We start from the raw sequence: 17,815 nt of genomic DNA on the forward strand, positions 1-17,815 counted from the left end.
AAAGAGAGGGACGAGACTCCCAGGACTTGTGCCGCTTTGCGAAAGAAAATAAGGGAGGATATCGCGGGAAATCGCGATGCTAATCGTTGTCGCGCGAGATGTCCCTTCCCCTTCCCCATCCTTCCGTTCTCCGGGATACGGGAAGTTTGCGGAAACAATAGGAGAGGAATGGTGAATGAGAGGCGCGCCGACAGAGCTGAAAGACGACGCGGCCATTCAAGAGTGCCCCGGAGCGAGCGGGACCGATGCGTGGAGAGAGGCCGCAATCACGGTAGCCGGAAGGGTGCAGATAGACGGGATGGGAAGAACGCGGTTTGCCGCTGTTCCCCCTGCCCCCCCCCTGCTCTCCTTCTTTCCCGTGAACGAGACAGGGACGGAGAAATAATTACAGAGACGTCTCGTCGATAAATCAAGCCCGGTGTTCTCTCTCCATCTCTTTCTCTCCCCCTCCTCTTGTTTTCTCTCTCTTTCTCTTTCTCGGCGAGCTAGTCTAAGCGTTCCCCTCTAAGCGTCTTCGTCGATCCTGTCCCTTTTTTTTAACTATCTCTCTCCTCCTCTTTCTCTCTCTGTTTCTCTCTTTTTGTGTCTTTCCTCCTCTTTCTTCCTGACTTTCCACCGTTAAGCTACGTTTCTTGCTTCGTAGAGCACAGAGTAGTGTCTTTATTACGTTCGATGCTCGGCCGCATTCTACAGGCTGACTCACAAACTCACGAGCTCGCTGTCGTAGAGACAGTTACGTCATCAAAGTTGTCACGCGAGGGACAGAATAAAATTAAAATTATCTATTAAATTAAATGATTCAAGTGTTTATCGTACATTAAACAGTAAAAATTACATCATTAATTTTGCATGTAATTTTACATATTATTGAATGAATAAAATTCAAAACAAAATTATGCAGTTTTGAAGTCATTTTTAATCGAAATTATTATTGATTTTGATAAAATTTCTCTATTTTAAAAAAAGGATGCTTTTGGAGAGGGATGTGATTCTCCTTTGAAGAAACTTGGAATTGTTATTGTTATCAGTAATAAAATTTGATAAAAGGGACCATAAACCTTTGACAATAATATCGAAAATGTATGACGTATGACTCATGAGTGGCAAAAATAAATTCTACTAAATATAAACATGATTTTAAGAAAAATAAATTTTGTCTCAATATATGTATTGTAAGTAAAAAGCTGTCATTATTATGGTTGGAAAAATGTAATTGTTCACGGACAAACAGACAATTTGCAGAATTTTCAGACCGTAAATAATTGAAACCTGAAAGAAATTAAGCCAGAGATCCGTTTTCTTTCCAATACCTTTATTACCTTCTTCATGAAGAACGTATTCGAGAGATGCTTCCGCCGGATGTAAACGGAATGAAAGAAAATCTCTAAATTCTCAATCGGTTCCTATCTTTTCCTCTTTGTTACAATTATTTTGTGAGATATCGAATATACATATTATATATTTTGTCTTATATAATATGAAATTATATTTATATAAAACTTTCACTATTATTTCAGTATTAGATATTATTATATTATTATGATATTTATATCGATTTTTTAGATAATTTTTATTTATCTTTTTTTTTAATTTTTAATTATATTTTAGGATCTTTAATTTATAATCTATACTATTTATAATATGTATTATTTTAATTATCTGTTATTTGAGAAAAAATTAAATATACATTTAATTAAAGTAATTTCGAAAAAATTATTCAATTGTTTATATTGTTGCAAGATTGCGATACAATCGCATGATATACCTTTTTTTAACAAATCAAATAATAATAATAAATTAATAATAAAATGACAAATTAATTTTCATCAATTTAAAATAGCAAAATCGTATATCTCTCTGTTGTTAAATTACAACTTTTTCTGAAATTTTTCTACGTCCTCCTTTCCGATGGCGGTTTCGCATCGATCGACTTCCAATCATCTCGGAAAGTGAAAAAACAAGTATACTGCTACGTAACTAGGAAACCTTTGTACCCTCCCCGTAGGAAGCTTGGTCATCCAAGATGGTTTCCGCGAGATGACCGTTTGAGAACCACTTTCGCGCGGCGAGCATACGGGTGGTCCACGGCGACCGCGTCGTGGCGGAACGAGCAAATACGCCGTCGGCATTTTTGACGGTGAAATCTGACTAGGTGGGATACCAGGGTACCCTGCGCGCGCGCGCGCGCGCAACGGCCATCATCCTCGTGTGCCCCTCGTCCATTACTACTGCTCATATATATACGGTGTATAACTCCTTTAAATCGCACAGCGCGTTCCCCGTAAAAACGACGACTCTCCGCGGCTTCTTGTGTCCCCGACTTCTTCAAATCGCTTATAAAAAGTAAGAAAAAAAATAAGATGAAGAGGAGCGGGGAGATCAGCGCCGGATGATGCTCTTATGTGCGGCCGCGTATTTTCGAGGGAAATAACGTCTCTCTTGCGAGACGTAGATCTTTTTTTAAAACAGAATCTCTTTCGAGAGTCTTTTTCTCTTTATTTTTTGAAAGAAGAGCAGCTGATACCGTCAGCACTTCGATGTATTTTTTTCTACAGCTGTGCATGTCTCCCTTCCTGTTATTCCGGAAGTTTTCTCTTCGGAGGATTGTCAGAAGAATCGTATAAATCTCTTCCTTTTTCTCACACTGTTAAAATGGACTAGTTTCACGTGCTATTACTCGCTCTTCGCTTTTTATGTATTGCTACTTTGAACGTATAGAATTTGTAATCGCGTATATATAAGGAAAACAATGAATACCTGTAGGGGATGATTTATGGCAGTCGAACTGTACGAATCGTCTTCCCTCGCCGCGCTTGGAACCGCTATTTTCGCGACCGTTTCTGGGAATGTTTTATTAGTAGACTGCCAGGAATTTTTGCGCTGGTACAAAGCCGAGCGAGGATACGTGTACGTTACAACACCGTCTCGTCCGATGTTTCTCTTCGGAGAATTGTGTTGGCCGCAAACATCGTCCGCTGGAAGGCTTTATAAAGTCGTTCGACTGAAGGGACACGTGAATTTCGCGGCATTTCCCCCCATTTTAATCTTCTCGTAAAAGCTGAATTTTGAACATCGCTAATCTTGTTCTCCATCATCCACCGCATAAATGACTCTCTGTTAGTTTCAAGAGAAAAAAAAAATATTCGTTAAATAACAGTTATTAATCGAATAACTTAAATAATAAAAGATAAAAGAAAATGCATCACATGTGACACAATTAATATATATATGAATAATTAATCTGAATCACTGCTCAATATAAGTTATTATCCTCTTGTATATCAATCTCGTATATCAATTAATTATTGAAATTTTGCAAAATTTAATCAATCGCACGCTTTGTTTGCAGAAGGTGGAAGGTTAGAAAGGGAGCTGATCTACGCCTCGAAAGCGCTCGGCGAGGCTGCTCCCTCGACGCATCAGCTCATCATCCAGACACCGAAGCACTCTGGAGTGAATATCCTGCATCCGGCCGCGCTCAACGAACATTTGGCCGTCTTGAAGGCTGCGACGCAAGTTACGGTGCACCTGTTCGATATGTGAGTCCTCTTCTCCGCGCGGAAAGATTCGAGCGTCTTGATTCGAGAACCGAATTAATTAGGGACAGAGATATTTTGGCGGCTTAATTAATCTCCGCATAGAGGGGATTGTAATGTTTGTACCGGATAATGATACCATTATTAGTGATGCAAACCAGAAAAAAAACGTGAAAAATTAAGTAAAAGATACGGAATAATATTTTCTCGCATGATATTATTGATTTTAATTTTTATAATGAATACAATTTTCTCTCGAAAATTCCTAGCCTCGAATGAACAGAAATTTCATTTCACATGTTCGACGTATTTTTTCATATATAAGACTGTTAATTTCCCGATTGTGTGCCGCCAATCTATCCGAATATATTGCTCTCTGCCTTGATATAATTTATCAATTGCTTATTAATATCTTTATTTAGCAACAAATATTTAGTAATATTCATTTTTTATTACTGTACAGATTGTACAGATTGTTTGACAAATGTATTGTACGTTGATAAAGTTTGTGAAAGTTGATTAAATTTCTTAAAATCGCGCGGTTTCATTTCTACCCGAAATTGAAGCGAAACAAAGTCACGTGAATGTGTGTGTCATTTGCAGCACGTGGAGGCTGAAGGACTTGTGTTACGCGCCAAGCATACCCAACTTCGACCTGCACTACATTGACCAGGTAATTCAAACGAGCGTGTATACTGTATACACGACGCATACGCGAGCGCAGACGCACGCATGTGTAGCATGAATGGCGCGCGCGGACGCGTGTTTACGCACCGTCTCTCGGGATCCCATTAGACCCCTAGCGAAGGTATCAGCGCGCGCACGTGACACGTACGTGACGTGTGTCCGTTAATAAAGTATCAATATAGCTGTTGTTAAGAAATAGCGACATTGAAATCTACGAGCGCGATAAAGTACCGTCTTTATCATCTTTTATTAATTGTATTAGAAATCTTGATTAATCGTAATGCAAATTGTCATCTCCTAATTTATATCAATCGGAAAAGCTCATTTAATGCAATATATTATACATATATTATTACAAAAAATAAGAATTAACGCGATTTTATAACATCTCGTTTTCCTTATTGTTCGAGAAAAATATCGATTAAAAGATTTAAAATTTGTGACAGCTCTCTCTTTTTCTCTCTGTGTATTTGCTGGCTGTCAAAATAAAATATGTGCACGTTTTCACATTGCTTCACACATAATTAACGAGTAAAACGTTAAAGAGAAAAGCGATGAAGGCATTTTAAGGGGAAAAATTTAGTCTGGAGATTTCATCATGCATCAATATCTCGCTTCCGAGACATATATTATAAACATGTTTCACGCGAGAGTCTTTTCTTGCTTCGCACCGCCGAAACTCTCGTTTGCAACCGGAAGAGAAACTTTCTTCGCAACGTGACACGATACATGTAATTACAATTTTTTACTTCTATCTGGAAAAGTAAAAATTTAATTCTAGGGAATCTTACGAAGTTTTCGCTGCAAGTGATCACGATATAATCAGTCTGGGAGATTCAAAGAAACACTTTAAAGTTTGTTTTTTTCTTTTCTGACGATAACAAAAAAATATAAGGGAGCGCGAGAGGATGATTTTTCTCCGTTAACAAAATCTGATCCTACTAATATCCGACTCCGCAACATTAACGGTCGTCGCACGGGTTTTTCTGGGTACTAGGCCATTACGAGGGCCCACCTCTGGGTTCCTGGAAACTCGAATAGGGCGGTCCGCGTTCTTTCGTAACCCTCGCGCGTCTTACGTCCGACAGCGCGGGATAGGATCATCTTAGATTACACCCTGTATCTAAGCGCTGTTTAAACAGCTCGGCGCGCTCTCGCGTTTCCTGAATGACGCTTGAGAAGCAATCTCTCGCCAAACTCGTAATTTGCATTTATCAAGAACGGGCTCCCATGCGCTCGCATCAATTCATCCGGCGATTCGATTATCTTTCACCTTTCGGAATATTTTTTTCGCCAAGCGATATCAATTCAATCGGATCGAATAATGTCCTTAATATTTCAATCATATTTTATTCACGACACTATTCTCTGTCCTATTTTTTCTATCGCTTCTGTTCTAATTAAAATCAATTATAATTAACAGCTAGAAAGTATATTATTATTGCTAATAACGTAATAGCAATAATATATAATAATAATTTTATATATCACTTTCATTTAAATAAAATTTGGAACTGAAATAAAAAAGTAAGAATGAAAATTGAAAAAATTTGCATTAAGTCCGTTTTTTTTATTTAAATAAAAATTAAGTAACAATTTTTTATGAATATAATTATTATTAATTATTTAAAGTTCGGTAATCAAATTAAAATGTAGAATTCGTACGCTGAAAAGATGTACTGTACGCTGCTCTTTCTATCTCACTCTCTCGACAAATCCGCTTATGTGTATGTTCGCAACTATGTATCGCATGCAAGCGCCATATCAGTTGCGTGGGGTAAGGTTGCGAGGGCCACAGAACAAGGGAACGAGCAATTAGCGTTGAATAATGGCGCCGGCGTCCCGCTGCGGTATCGTGTCAGGTGCGTTTCGAATCATTCCACGCGAAAACGATCGCCAACTTCTCGGAACAGAGAAAGTGAGCTTCCCTCCCCTCAATCAAGTCAATTAACTTGAAATGCAAGAAATTCAAGAAAATTACAACTATATTTAAATATATGTATATAATTTATATTATGAGATAATAATTAACATGAAATGCAAGAAATTCAAGAAAATTACAACTAGATTTAAATATATGTATATAATTTATATTATGAGATAATAATTACAAATCCAGTGAATTAATGATGATATTAAAATGTATTATCCAATTAATAACGATATTAAAGTATATTTGAAAGAGAGAGAGAGAGAGAAGAAGAAGAAGGAAAAGACACATTGATATACTTTTCATCTTTTGCAGATCTTTGAAAGTATTATACCTTGCGCCATCATGACACCCCTCGATTGTTTCTGGGAAGGTAGCAAACTCTTAGGTCCAGAATATCCTGTTCATATACCGTAAGTATATATTATCAGTAAATTTCTTAATAGTTTATTTTGATGATAAGTGACGAAATAATGTTTAGAGAATCAAATTTTTTTCTCGATATTGATCAATATTTAGTCTAATTATGTTACGTTACGCATGAATCTTAATCTTAAATATACATTGCTAATGCTTGACGAATACTCATTTAGATCTCTCTTTCGGGATAACAGCAACGAGAACAACAAACCTGTCCAATGGACGAACCTTAATCCTTCAAGAATGTTGGACGAGATGAAGAAGTTGCAGTTCACCTTCCCCTTTAAAACGCTCGAGGACTTCATGAAGAGAGCCGGAATAACGAACGGCTATCAGAGCAAGCCTTGCTTGAACCCGACGGATCCGGAATGCCCGGAAACCGCGCCTAACAAAAAATCCCAACAGGTAAAAGACCCGTCGATGTATTTGCTCAATCGGTAGAATCATTTAATGATCCATTGAACGATTTCTAAAAGTTTACAAAAAAATGTCTCGAGGAAGATTTACGATGTTGTAGCGCGACAAGTATATGAGAGATATCATAAAAATACACACAGTTTAATAATGAGATTTGGAGCGAGATTTAAGATGTAAGCAATCGATACTTTCAGCGAAAATTGTAAGCTGCAATTTTGACAAACAGATGCACTCTGTTAAACAAAAAAGGACGTTGTAACGAGATAAAGACTGTCAATCGATGGGGCAATCGTGCGTGCGATTCGCGCTGAGAATAACGAGTGAACGTTTGATATTCCGAAGCGGACACAACGACCACGAATTGATGGTCGCTTTGATGTCCAACCAGCAATTCCGCAGGCATCGTCTACGATGAATATTTAACCACACGTCTCTCTCTACGATCGAAATTTTTTTTGGCGATATGTATTCGATTCGTCTGCTTGCAAAAGTTCTTGACTCGAATCATTGTTCTCACGATTATAATGATTATAGTTTGCTCTAGATCGTCTATATTGTAATTTCTCCGATAATCTAATTTCTCTTCTCTTTCTAATTTAATTACCTGATAATCCATCATGGATTTGTGAATACTGACCGTTTTGAAAAATAATAGTGAAATGGTTAAATCGAAATCCAATCGCTTGTAATTATCTTCGAAAAAAGAATATAAATTTGTGATCTATGATAATAAAGAAAAAAGACGCGTTTCTCAATTTAACGAATGTGTCATTCATGACGACCGGCGTCGACGGTTCCGGACGTCAAACGCGAGACAGTGAAAGGGGAAGGAGAGGCTCGGATTAAATGAAAAGACGATTCCTCGCGCGAAACGACCGATGAATATGCGAGTCGCGTGGGCCGCGGCACGGGGGGCGCACGACGGCCTCCCGTTCATTAAAATAATAAAATCGAGTGACGTGCGTCATTATTGCGCTACGCCGGTGGTCGCGAGAGTACCACGCCCGGCCCAGCAGGTCCCATACGCACACGCACACATATACACACGCGCATCGCATTACGCGGCCGTCATTTCGGTGTCATTAACATACGCACCGGCCGGTGTGCTCTGACACGTGCACGACGTGAATCGTTACGCGCGCGCGTATGCGTATGTGCATCGACAAAGTTACGTTGCTCCACCCTTTCCCTTCCCCGGTTCTCTCTTTCTCTCTTCGTTCGCCTCCCTTTCTCTTTTTCCGTCTTCGTCAGACACACATCTATTTCTATTTTCATAACGGATGTATGCGCGCTCTCGTACTTAAAGTAATTGCACTTAATGGCACCACGCGGTACGCATCGCGCGGCATGCATACGCTTCGGAATATTTCGAGTGTAGCTGCAGGCGAAGCACGTTGATCGGGTGTTTAAGTCAAGAACCGGCATCGGCGTATTCCGCCGCGTGTACACGGGGTGTCTCGAAGAAGTCGCTTCGGCAACGATGTATAACGCTGCGTTTCCTCTCGCTAGTTTAACGGAATTGACGCGAATTAATTTGCGATTAACGTTGTCGATTAAAATGGAAATGATGGGTCAATTTTCGTTTGTTAATAATTTTAAAAATAAGCTTCCTCAACACGCAATTAGAAACTGGAAAAACGCCGGCAAAGAGATATCGGAATTAGAGATGCAAGCGTATTCGTGGACACGTTTATCTCTCAAACGCTCTCAGAAGACACGTTGGTAGAAGGTGTCACGGGCACGAGTAAAAAGCATGAAAAGCGTGCCGATGACTCGACTACATTCTACACGCTTCTTCTTCTGGAATTACATAACGGCAGCCAGGTGTGAGGTAGCCGATTCGAATTGCAATGTGGGGACGATCGCGAGGCTTTATTTGGTATATGTCTTTGTTATGTATATATATTCTTTTGGTTTATATACTTCCGATGGTGCTCGACCACACGCCTTTAATTCGATTAGGATGATTGCTTTTGATCATATTAGCTTGTACCGATTGCACTCAGTTAGTATATAGATATACCCTTATGCATAAAATGATAAGATAAGAATAATAAATTTTTCATTTTTTTTTAATGTTTTATTTATCGCGAATTGTCAGTTTTGGATCTTAGACATTTCGTCTAAATTAAACTTTAAATTAAAATTCGAAAATGAAATCTACTAATGAGAAAAATCAATTGAGGAATATGATATGTTTCCATCTCAAGTTTTTAAGAAAAGCTTTTTAATTTCAGTCACTTATCAATTTAAAGGCTATATATTACTGGCTGCGGTTTTTGCGGTTAAAAAGTGCGGCCACGACATTTTAAAGAAAAAGATCGATCAAAAGAATTGATAATCGATTCGAGGGAAGTAAGAGACAGTTTGTATTTCTACACAATTGGGGAAGGAAAACCTTCGCACAAGATGTCTAGATACAGCAAAAGAATTCTGTGGTTGGGAATAGAGATTCTTTGTTGCGTTGCGCAGAACGCTTATCTGTTCTTGCATGATATAAAGGACAAGCTCTGCCCGAGGCGGCTAGATCGCCCAAAGTCGCGGTTGGTATGCCCTTTTATAGGATTCTATAAAATCTCTCGCTGTGGGGTCCACGGCACCCCGACTACCCTATAGGAAAGAACGTTGCTTGAATCGTCCCCTGTCCTCCTACCTCTATAATAATTTTTTACCGGAGAAATTCCTGGCGTGACTTGACACGATTTCTGCCTTCGCGGTCACGCTCGAGAGATTCATAGATGAAAAACAAAATGTTGCAGAAGGGCTCTCGAGATGACGGATAGAAGAAGAAATGCGTTTTAATTACGTAAACTTGAAATTGAAATCACGCATGAATGGTCGAAGTTTTATTTAAATCTTCTATATTGAATAAATCTTTTATATTAATTATTATATTATCGCGTAGTTTTCAAAATTATCGATTAATAATACAAAAATGTTTCTCGTACATTTGATTGTCAGGAATTAATTGTGTGTCAAAAAATAAAAATCTTTTGTTTTTTTTTTACAGAGGATATATTTTGATTCTGATTTCTCTTTTTATGTCGAAATATTTAATTCCGTTCAAAACGAATTAAATTTTCTCGTTTTATCTCCGTAACTCCTTTCTGTAACAGATACCTGACGTAGGAGTCGAGTTGACAGGTGGCTGCTACGGATTCGCAGCCAAGTACATGCATTGGCCGGAAGAGCTTCTAATCGGCGGTGCCAGGCACAACAAAACAGGTCATTTGACTCGTGCAGCCGCATTGCAAACTGTAGTGCAACTTATGGGTGAACGGGAACTATACGATTTTCTGGCGAACACGTACAAAGTCCATCACATTGATTGGTCACAGGAAAAGGCGGCCCAGGTGTTAGAAACTTGGCAGAGAGCGTTTAGCAACGAGGTGAAGAAGCGAATGGACTTGAATGTGTCAACGTATAATCTGAATGCCTTCAGTACGACTACCTTGAATGACATCCTCGGAAAGTACAGTGTGGTGTCCGTCATGAAAATCGCGATCGGTGGCGCACTTATGGTTAGAAGCTTTACAATTAATTAATTATATGATTATTATGCTTATGATATATCATGAAGCTTAAAGCACTTTATTTATTTAACTGCTTTCCATTTAGCTTATTCAATTTATTTATATTTAACATACATACAATTTTTTACGTTTTGTTCTTCCAGTTGCTATATGCCGGGATAGCCCTCCTTCGTTGGAAGGATCCGGTGCGCTCGCAGTCCGGAGTGGGAATAGCCGGAGTGATGCTGATTTGCGCTACAGTAGCTGCCGGATTGGGCTTCTGCGCGCTTCTGGGTATTCCGTTTAACGCCACTACGACGCAGATAGTGCCGTTTCTCGCACTCGGTCTGGGCGTGCACGACATGTTCCTGCTGACGCACACGTACGCCGAGCTGTCGGTGAACGAGGTGCCCAGCGGCGAGCAAACGGGAGTTGTTCTCAAGCGAACCGGTCTGTCGGTGCTGCTGACGGGTCTTAGCAATGTTTCCGCCTTCTTCGCCGCGGCGATAATCCCGATTCCGGCCCTCAGAACCTTCTGTCTGCAAACCGGTATCTTGCTGCTGTTCAATCTGGCCGCTATGCTGCTCATCTTCCCTGCAATGGTCAGTCTGGACCTGCGACGTAGACGTTCAGGCAGGAAAGATATTCTTTGCTGTTGCTTACCAGCATTGCCCAATCTCAAGAAGAACAAATACTCGAATAATGGCACGATTAAGCAAATGGTCACTAGAGCAATCCCGCCTGAAAGACGAGAGACTTGTACTCAAATCCTAACTTCGCACAATACGCAGAATGAATCCTGGGTATGAAATGATGTACATATATGCATATTATATTTGTCTACTGAATCTTATTCTATTTAAAGCGAAAAATTGCAAAGCTATAAACATACGAATTAATAAAAACTGAAGGAATTATATTGGCAAGCAATTATCTACTAATACAATGAAATGAAGGAAACTTGTTTTTATAAGTAAAATAAAATAATAAAAAACTAATAATGTCATTTTTTACATATTTATATCAAATTTAAATTACCGGACCATGTCTATAAGTATTTCTTCATTATTACAGATAGGTGGACATGTTATGGACGTGGAATTGGAAAAGCAGTGCACTGAGGAAGATGCTCTGACCGGCTGTTCCCAGGATGACTGCCTGAGCTTCTCCTTGACACAACTCGCAGCACGCCATTATGCACCCTTCATCAGTCGGCCTGCTACCAAAGTATTCGGCATGATAGTTTTAGTCATCGTGTTGACCGGCAGTGTATGGGAGGCGATGCGCGTACGTGATGGTTTGGACTTGACCGATTTGGTACCGCAGAATTCGAACGAACATGCATTTTTGACCGCCCAGGCGAAGCACTTTGGCTTTTACAATATGTACGCAATCACTGGGCGAGATTTTGAATATCCAAACAATCAACGATTGTTATATGATTATCACGACGCTTTCGTGCGGATCAAAAACGTCATTAAAAATGACAATGGCGGGTTGTCCGAGTTTTGGCTTGGTCTATTCCGTGATTGGTTAAAGAATTTACAAGCAGCGTTTGACAGGGATTATAAAAATGGTTGCATTACCCAGGAGAGATGGTACAAGAATGCGAGCGACGAAGCAATTCTCGCATATAAATTACTTGTGCAGACCGGCTATGTGGATAATCCGATCGATAAGACATTGACCACCCAAGTGCGATTAGTCGATTCGGAAGGTATTATTAATCCGCGCGCTTTCTACAACTATTTGAGTGCCTGGGCATCCAATGACGCACTTGCTTATGGCGCTTCGCAAGCGAATCTGCGACCTGAACCGCGTCAGTGGATCTATACTAATGATCATGAGCTGAAAATTCCAAAGAGCATGCCGCTTACTTATGCGCAGATGCCATTCTATCTTCACAAGCTCACTGATACGCAGGAGATCACAGAATTGATCGGTAGCATTCGGAAACTGTGCAAGAAATTCGAGGAACGTGGTCTGCCGAATTTCCCATCTGGCATACCATTTCTCTTCTGGGAACAATATATGGATCTGAGGAGCTGCTTAGGAATCGCCCTTCTGGCTGCTTTGATCATGAGCATCATCGTTGTCGGGGTACTACTGCTGAATATGTGGGCAACCCTGTTGGTCGGCACTTCTCTAGGTGCCGTCGTTCTGCAATTGTTAGGTATCATGGGTCTATTTGACATCAAATTAAGTGCCGTGCCCGCCGTACTGCTGGTAATCAGCGTCGGCATAGGTGTTCACTTCACAGTACATATTTGTCTAGTAAGTGTAATTTCAAATAAACTTTTCTCTATATTAATGCTGTTTTCTAAACTTCACTTTATGTTTTTCTCTTTCTGGTTTCTCATTTTGGTCATATTGAATTATGACATTAAAGATAAAAAATATCATGCGATTTTTTTCAAGATTCGAAGTAAATTGACGCGTTTAAATATCTTTGATTATTAGTTCAATAATCATATTAGTTGATACGCGCAAAAACCTTTAGATTTTATCAATGATGCGCTTTTACTAATAATCTTTAAATCTTTTTCAGAGTTTCATCACGAGTGTCGGAAGCAGAGATCGCAGAATGCGCTTAGCTCTAGAGCATATGAGCGCTCCGATCGTCCACGGTGCGCTTACTATGCTGCTTGCGGCGGTGATGCTTGCCTTCTCCGATTTCGACTTTATAGTCAAATATTTCTTCCTCATACTGTTATGCGTGATCGGCGTTGGTCTCATAAATGGCATTTTCTTCTTCCCGATTCTCCTATCTCTGATCGGTCCATCAGCAGAAGTAATCCCGAACGATCATCCGGATCGTATATCTACGCCGACACCACCGGCATCACCCATTGTGAGAAGATCTAAGCCTCCCGCACCGCCAAGGAGATCTCATAAAATCGAGAACGCTAGATTGCACGCCGAGCCGTCACTCACAACCATCACAGAGGAGCCTAACTCGTGGCATAGCACGCAGGAATCTTGCATCATTGTCCAACCGGAACTCAAGGTGGAAACCACGTCCACATGCGGCAATCAGGTACGTCAAAAAATTGTTCTAACAATAGACTCGCGATCAATCCATCAGCATGGAAGCGTATCGTCCCTAATGATGTGCAATTTGTCGCGCATCTTCTCCAAGCATGACTAACGAGCGTGTTCTCCTGTCACTTTGACTAACAGAACTGTAGCGGATCGGACACGAGCGGGTCTAGTCGAACGTCACCAGTTCCGTCCACTCGACACATCACCACCAAGGTCACTGCAACGGCGAACATTAAGGTCGAGGTTCACACACCGTTAACCAGTGAGTATGAATAATTTTAAAAATTCATTAATGCTATTTAAAAATACCGCTTGAGATTTCACCTGAGATTTAAACTAACTTGAAATGCTTTTTTTTATTTACTAATTACAATTCGATCGGGTACTGGAATTTATATTTGAATAACTTCGATTTTATTTCTTTTTCAAGGTCGATAATTTTAATCATTTAAAAAAAAAATCTTATTTCGAAAGTTAAAATATATTGCTATATCATACATTGCAAGACTCTGAAAGAGAATTCCTAAAAATACTTAACATAGATCTTTCTTCTGATTTTTCATATAAATACCGCTACTTTCTCATAATAAATCTTTATTTTAATTCTCATTTTGTTTGTTATTATAATAATAGCTTTATTAGTCAATTTATTATGATAAAATATGCTCACTTTTGTCAAAATTATCATAGGTGGAATGGATCGTAATGAAAAATGCCGGCACACTAGCACCGGTAGTCGAAGGAGCTCGCGCTGCAGTGCGAACGTTAATGTTGGGGAGTCTTCCGGCTCCAGTTCTGAGCAGGATTCAGACTCTAACCCAAAACATTGATAACAAGAACCGGGGCGACCAGCAGCTACTGCTCAAGTACCATGCAAAGCAGGAAAACACAGAAGGCTGATTAGTATAGATTAATAAATTTTTCCACTTCCTCTTCCTCTTTCCTTTCTTCTACCTCGCTCTTTTCGTCCGTTTCCTTTTCTTTTTTCCTCTCTCCCTTTCAAATGAGTAATACAACATATGATTGTCTTACTCAAATCTTAAAAATGAAAGTATTACAACGCACACAATTGTATTTTTATAATGTATGTAAGTACTTTTTGAAAAACATTAATATTGCATGTTTAATGTAACTTTTTATATTGAATTTTTTTAAAGTCACAGACACTGCCTATAAGAAATATGAGAAGCAAAATTGTATATTTTTACAATTATATACAATATAATATGAGAGAGATAATACAATACAATTTAATTAAGATTTTTAAGATCAGGATCCATATTTATATTTTATACGTATATTATAAATTTACAAATTGCGCTCTCTATAATGGTATTAAGTAAATTGCTAAAGTTTTTAATTACGAAAGAAACCATAGATATATAGACATATAGATCGAGTGATGTAATTTGAAGAATAGAGAGAAAGAGCACGGGCAAAATAAAAAAAAAAGATTATTTCTTTTTTTTTATAAAAACTACACAAACATAAATAAGGAAAAATATTTTTTTTATTCTTCACCTCTCTTCCTTTCTATATACATATACATATATGTTTCATTTTATTTCTTTTTCTACCTTGTCTTCATTAGCAAAACTAGATGTAGGATCGATCTATATGTACTATGTCTGTGTATATAAAATTAAACTTTAAACTTTAAGTAAAATAAAATGGCATGTTATTTGAATATTTTAACATTGTATTAAATATGTGATAGTATTATCGATGACAATAATGTGCGCGTACAACTTTATAAATAAATTCAGTAGACTATTTTAGATAAATTTATTTAATTAATGATCTGTGCCGCGAGACGATGATATTTGAATCATATACTATTGACAAAAACACAAAGAGATTGCATGATTTGTTCTCTTTAGATAGTGTAACAATATCTATCCTATCCTTGTTTAATAAATGAAAAGCATCGATGTGGTAATATTTACAAAATATATATACTTAATTGGAAGAGAACATTTATTAAGCTATATATATATCTGTGTAATTACAGGTATTTTTAATTAGAAAAATTGAAAATTATCGCCGCTAGAATATGCGATATTTTTCAAATGTAATTGCGAAATGTTTTGCGAAGACAGTGCCTCGACAAATATAACGGAATTTTCCGTATTACTATTTATTTTTTCGATACTAATGATAAATATATATATGTATATGTATATGTAATGTGTGCAGTATGTATGTGAGTGACTATGAGCGCTATACCGAATCTCTGTATGTGAGACCTATTTATTATTTATTTTTATAATAATAATATTCCTCGGTGTTTTTCGCACGCGGATATGCGTGTGCGAAGCGGTGCTTGTACGATTTCGCGCACGAATCTGATGTTGACTTGTATAAAAATACTTTTATTTATATCTTATACATATAAGTGAAAATATGACATACGTTGCATACGTGACGTATAATGGTACTTAATTTAATAGAGTATCTTCTCTATTCCTATTCTGATTCATACCTCTAATGTATTGTGTATAAATCTGTGTAATATACATATATACATATATATATATATATATATATATATATATATATATATATACACATAAATATATATAATACCAGTGACCGCATAGTCACCTTATATGCGATACCGTCATGTAAGGCGTGACACGCGTGAAATTATGTACAATATATTAAGCGAGAAGTATTTCTTTACGTCAAGTCAATTTTTGTATACATATGCGAGTTCAAAATGTGTATTTAAAGCGGCCTGCGAAACGGCTTTTATATACTTTGTATAAAGTTGTATTGTATAAGTTCGTGGAAGGGAAAAAATAGTCAATATACCTCTAATATACGTATAAATTGCACCATGACTATTATTGCAAACATAATAGGGATCTAATTATTTTCGATGTAACAAATTTTTTTTATAACAGCGACCCCCTCTTCCTTCTACTTGTATGATTTATAACAATTTTTGTAAATACAATAACATTATAAGAAAAATTAGTATTTTTACTGCTATCACACATATCTATTAATATTAAATTATGAATTATAAATATTTTATTGTCATGGAACTCATACACATGATTAAAAATATTTAAACTTATATTAAAAAATATATTGGCTTTCACATCTGAAACTCACTAAAAAAGTTTCATAAAATAAATATCTCTTACCTTTGAAACTAATTATACATGTATGCTACAAATCAGTTGTGAATAATGTTTTCATTCAATGTTTCGAAATCTTTAATAAAAGGAAAATTTGATTTTATAAAGTTATAAAATTAAGCAAGTAATAAATAAGTTATAAAAATCTCTCTTAAATAAGTTCATAAAAATTCATTATAAAAAGACTTATGTATATATAATTACAAAAATATGTAAAAAGTATTAATCATTTTTTTAAAAATCTAATACTCTAAATATTATGATAGAGAAATAAAAGCTTGTACCAGAGAGAAACCTTGAAGATTTCTCTCTGGTCATATCTGTCAACAGCGTGGAGGCGATGCGATGCGCATGCGCTCAACGCTGATTGGAGCTGACCGAAGCCGACCGAGCGTGCACAGAGAGACTGAGAGATGTCGTGCTCGCTTTATCCCTGGAAGTGATACTCCCTCTATGAACATTAACAACAAAATATGAACTACAAAACAAATGTCCACGAAGGTTCTCAGAGGATAACATATATGTCCCTCTGATAATATAAATAATATAAATAAAAATATAAATAATTTAATTAATAATAATTTATTATATAAAAATATTAATATGTTCTCTCTTTTCCTTGCTATTATTTATATTATATATTTATATTATATATTTATATTATATGTATAAATATTACATTTAAGTATGAGTCCAAGAAGCAAATTTCGGATATTCACTGTAAGTCAGCCGCTCTTCGGGCGATCGGGACGAAATTTAAACGGTAGTGCCGCGAAATGGTGTAGAATTTTATGCAAAAAGAACGAAATCGCGTCTGGAAGTCGAGATATAAATTCGCTGTTTTTCGTCTGCGCGCGGACGGTCGAAATCGTGCACGACGCCGCGCATGTTGCCTGCCTATCTCGCGCGATATTCACTGTAACGCGGCGAGTAAAATGGCAAGCCGAATGTAATCGTTCGATTAATTGATTAAATACTTATATATACCGAACGAAAAGATGAATCGGAATGCAATCGTTCGATTAATTAATTAAATATAGATACTACGATCGCGGCGAAGCGGTGGGCGGGTCGCTCTCCGAAACATGATGGTGGTTTGTGATATATCGCGATTGTTCCGTGATA

At 37.6% G+C, this 17,815-nt stretch overlaps 1 protein-coding gene across 3 annotated transcripts in view; it reads left to right on the forward strand.

Moving 5' to 3' along the window:
* The window catches only part of LOC105250911 (protein patched), a 37,958-nt gene extending 23,185 nt beyond the window's left edge, over positions 1-14,773 (forward strand). The window contains exons 3-12 of one of the 3 annotated variants that reach the window (XM_025408637.1): positions 3,350-3,539; positions 4,140-4,209; positions 6,469-6,566; positions 6,768-6,978; positions 10,107-10,511; positions 10,667-11,305; positions 11,577-12,776; positions 13,051-13,539; positions 13,683-13,806; positions 14,235-14,772. In XM_025408637.1, coding sequence (XP_025264422.1) covers positions 3,350-3,539; positions 4,140-4,209; positions 6,469-6,566; positions 6,768-6,978; positions 10,107-10,511; positions 10,667-11,305; positions 11,577-12,776; positions 13,051-13,539; positions 13,683-13,806; positions 14,235-14,374 — 3,566 coding nt within the window. In that variant the 3' untranslated portion in view covers positions 14,375-14,772. Of the gene's footprint in view, positions 1-3,349; positions 3,540-4,139; positions 4,210-6,468; positions 6,567-6,746; positions 6,979-10,106; positions 10,512-10,666; positions 11,306-11,576; positions 12,777-13,050; positions 13,540-13,682; positions 13,807-14,234 lie in introns of all 3 variants that reach the window. The other 2 variants (XM_011257279.3, XM_011257280.3) reach the window with 2 other exon arrangements.
* Positions 14,774-17,815: the final 3,042 nt, after the last annotated feature.

Source organism: Camponotus floridanus, unplaced genomic scaffold, assembly GCF_003227725.1.
Source record: "Camponotus floridanus strain SB8 unplaced genomic scaffold, Cflo_v7.5 scaffold22, whole genome shotgun sequence".
In the NCBI taxonomy this organism is placed as follows: domain Eukaryota; kingdom Metazoa; phylum Arthropoda; class Insecta; order Hymenoptera; family Formicidae; genus Camponotus; species Camponotus floridanus.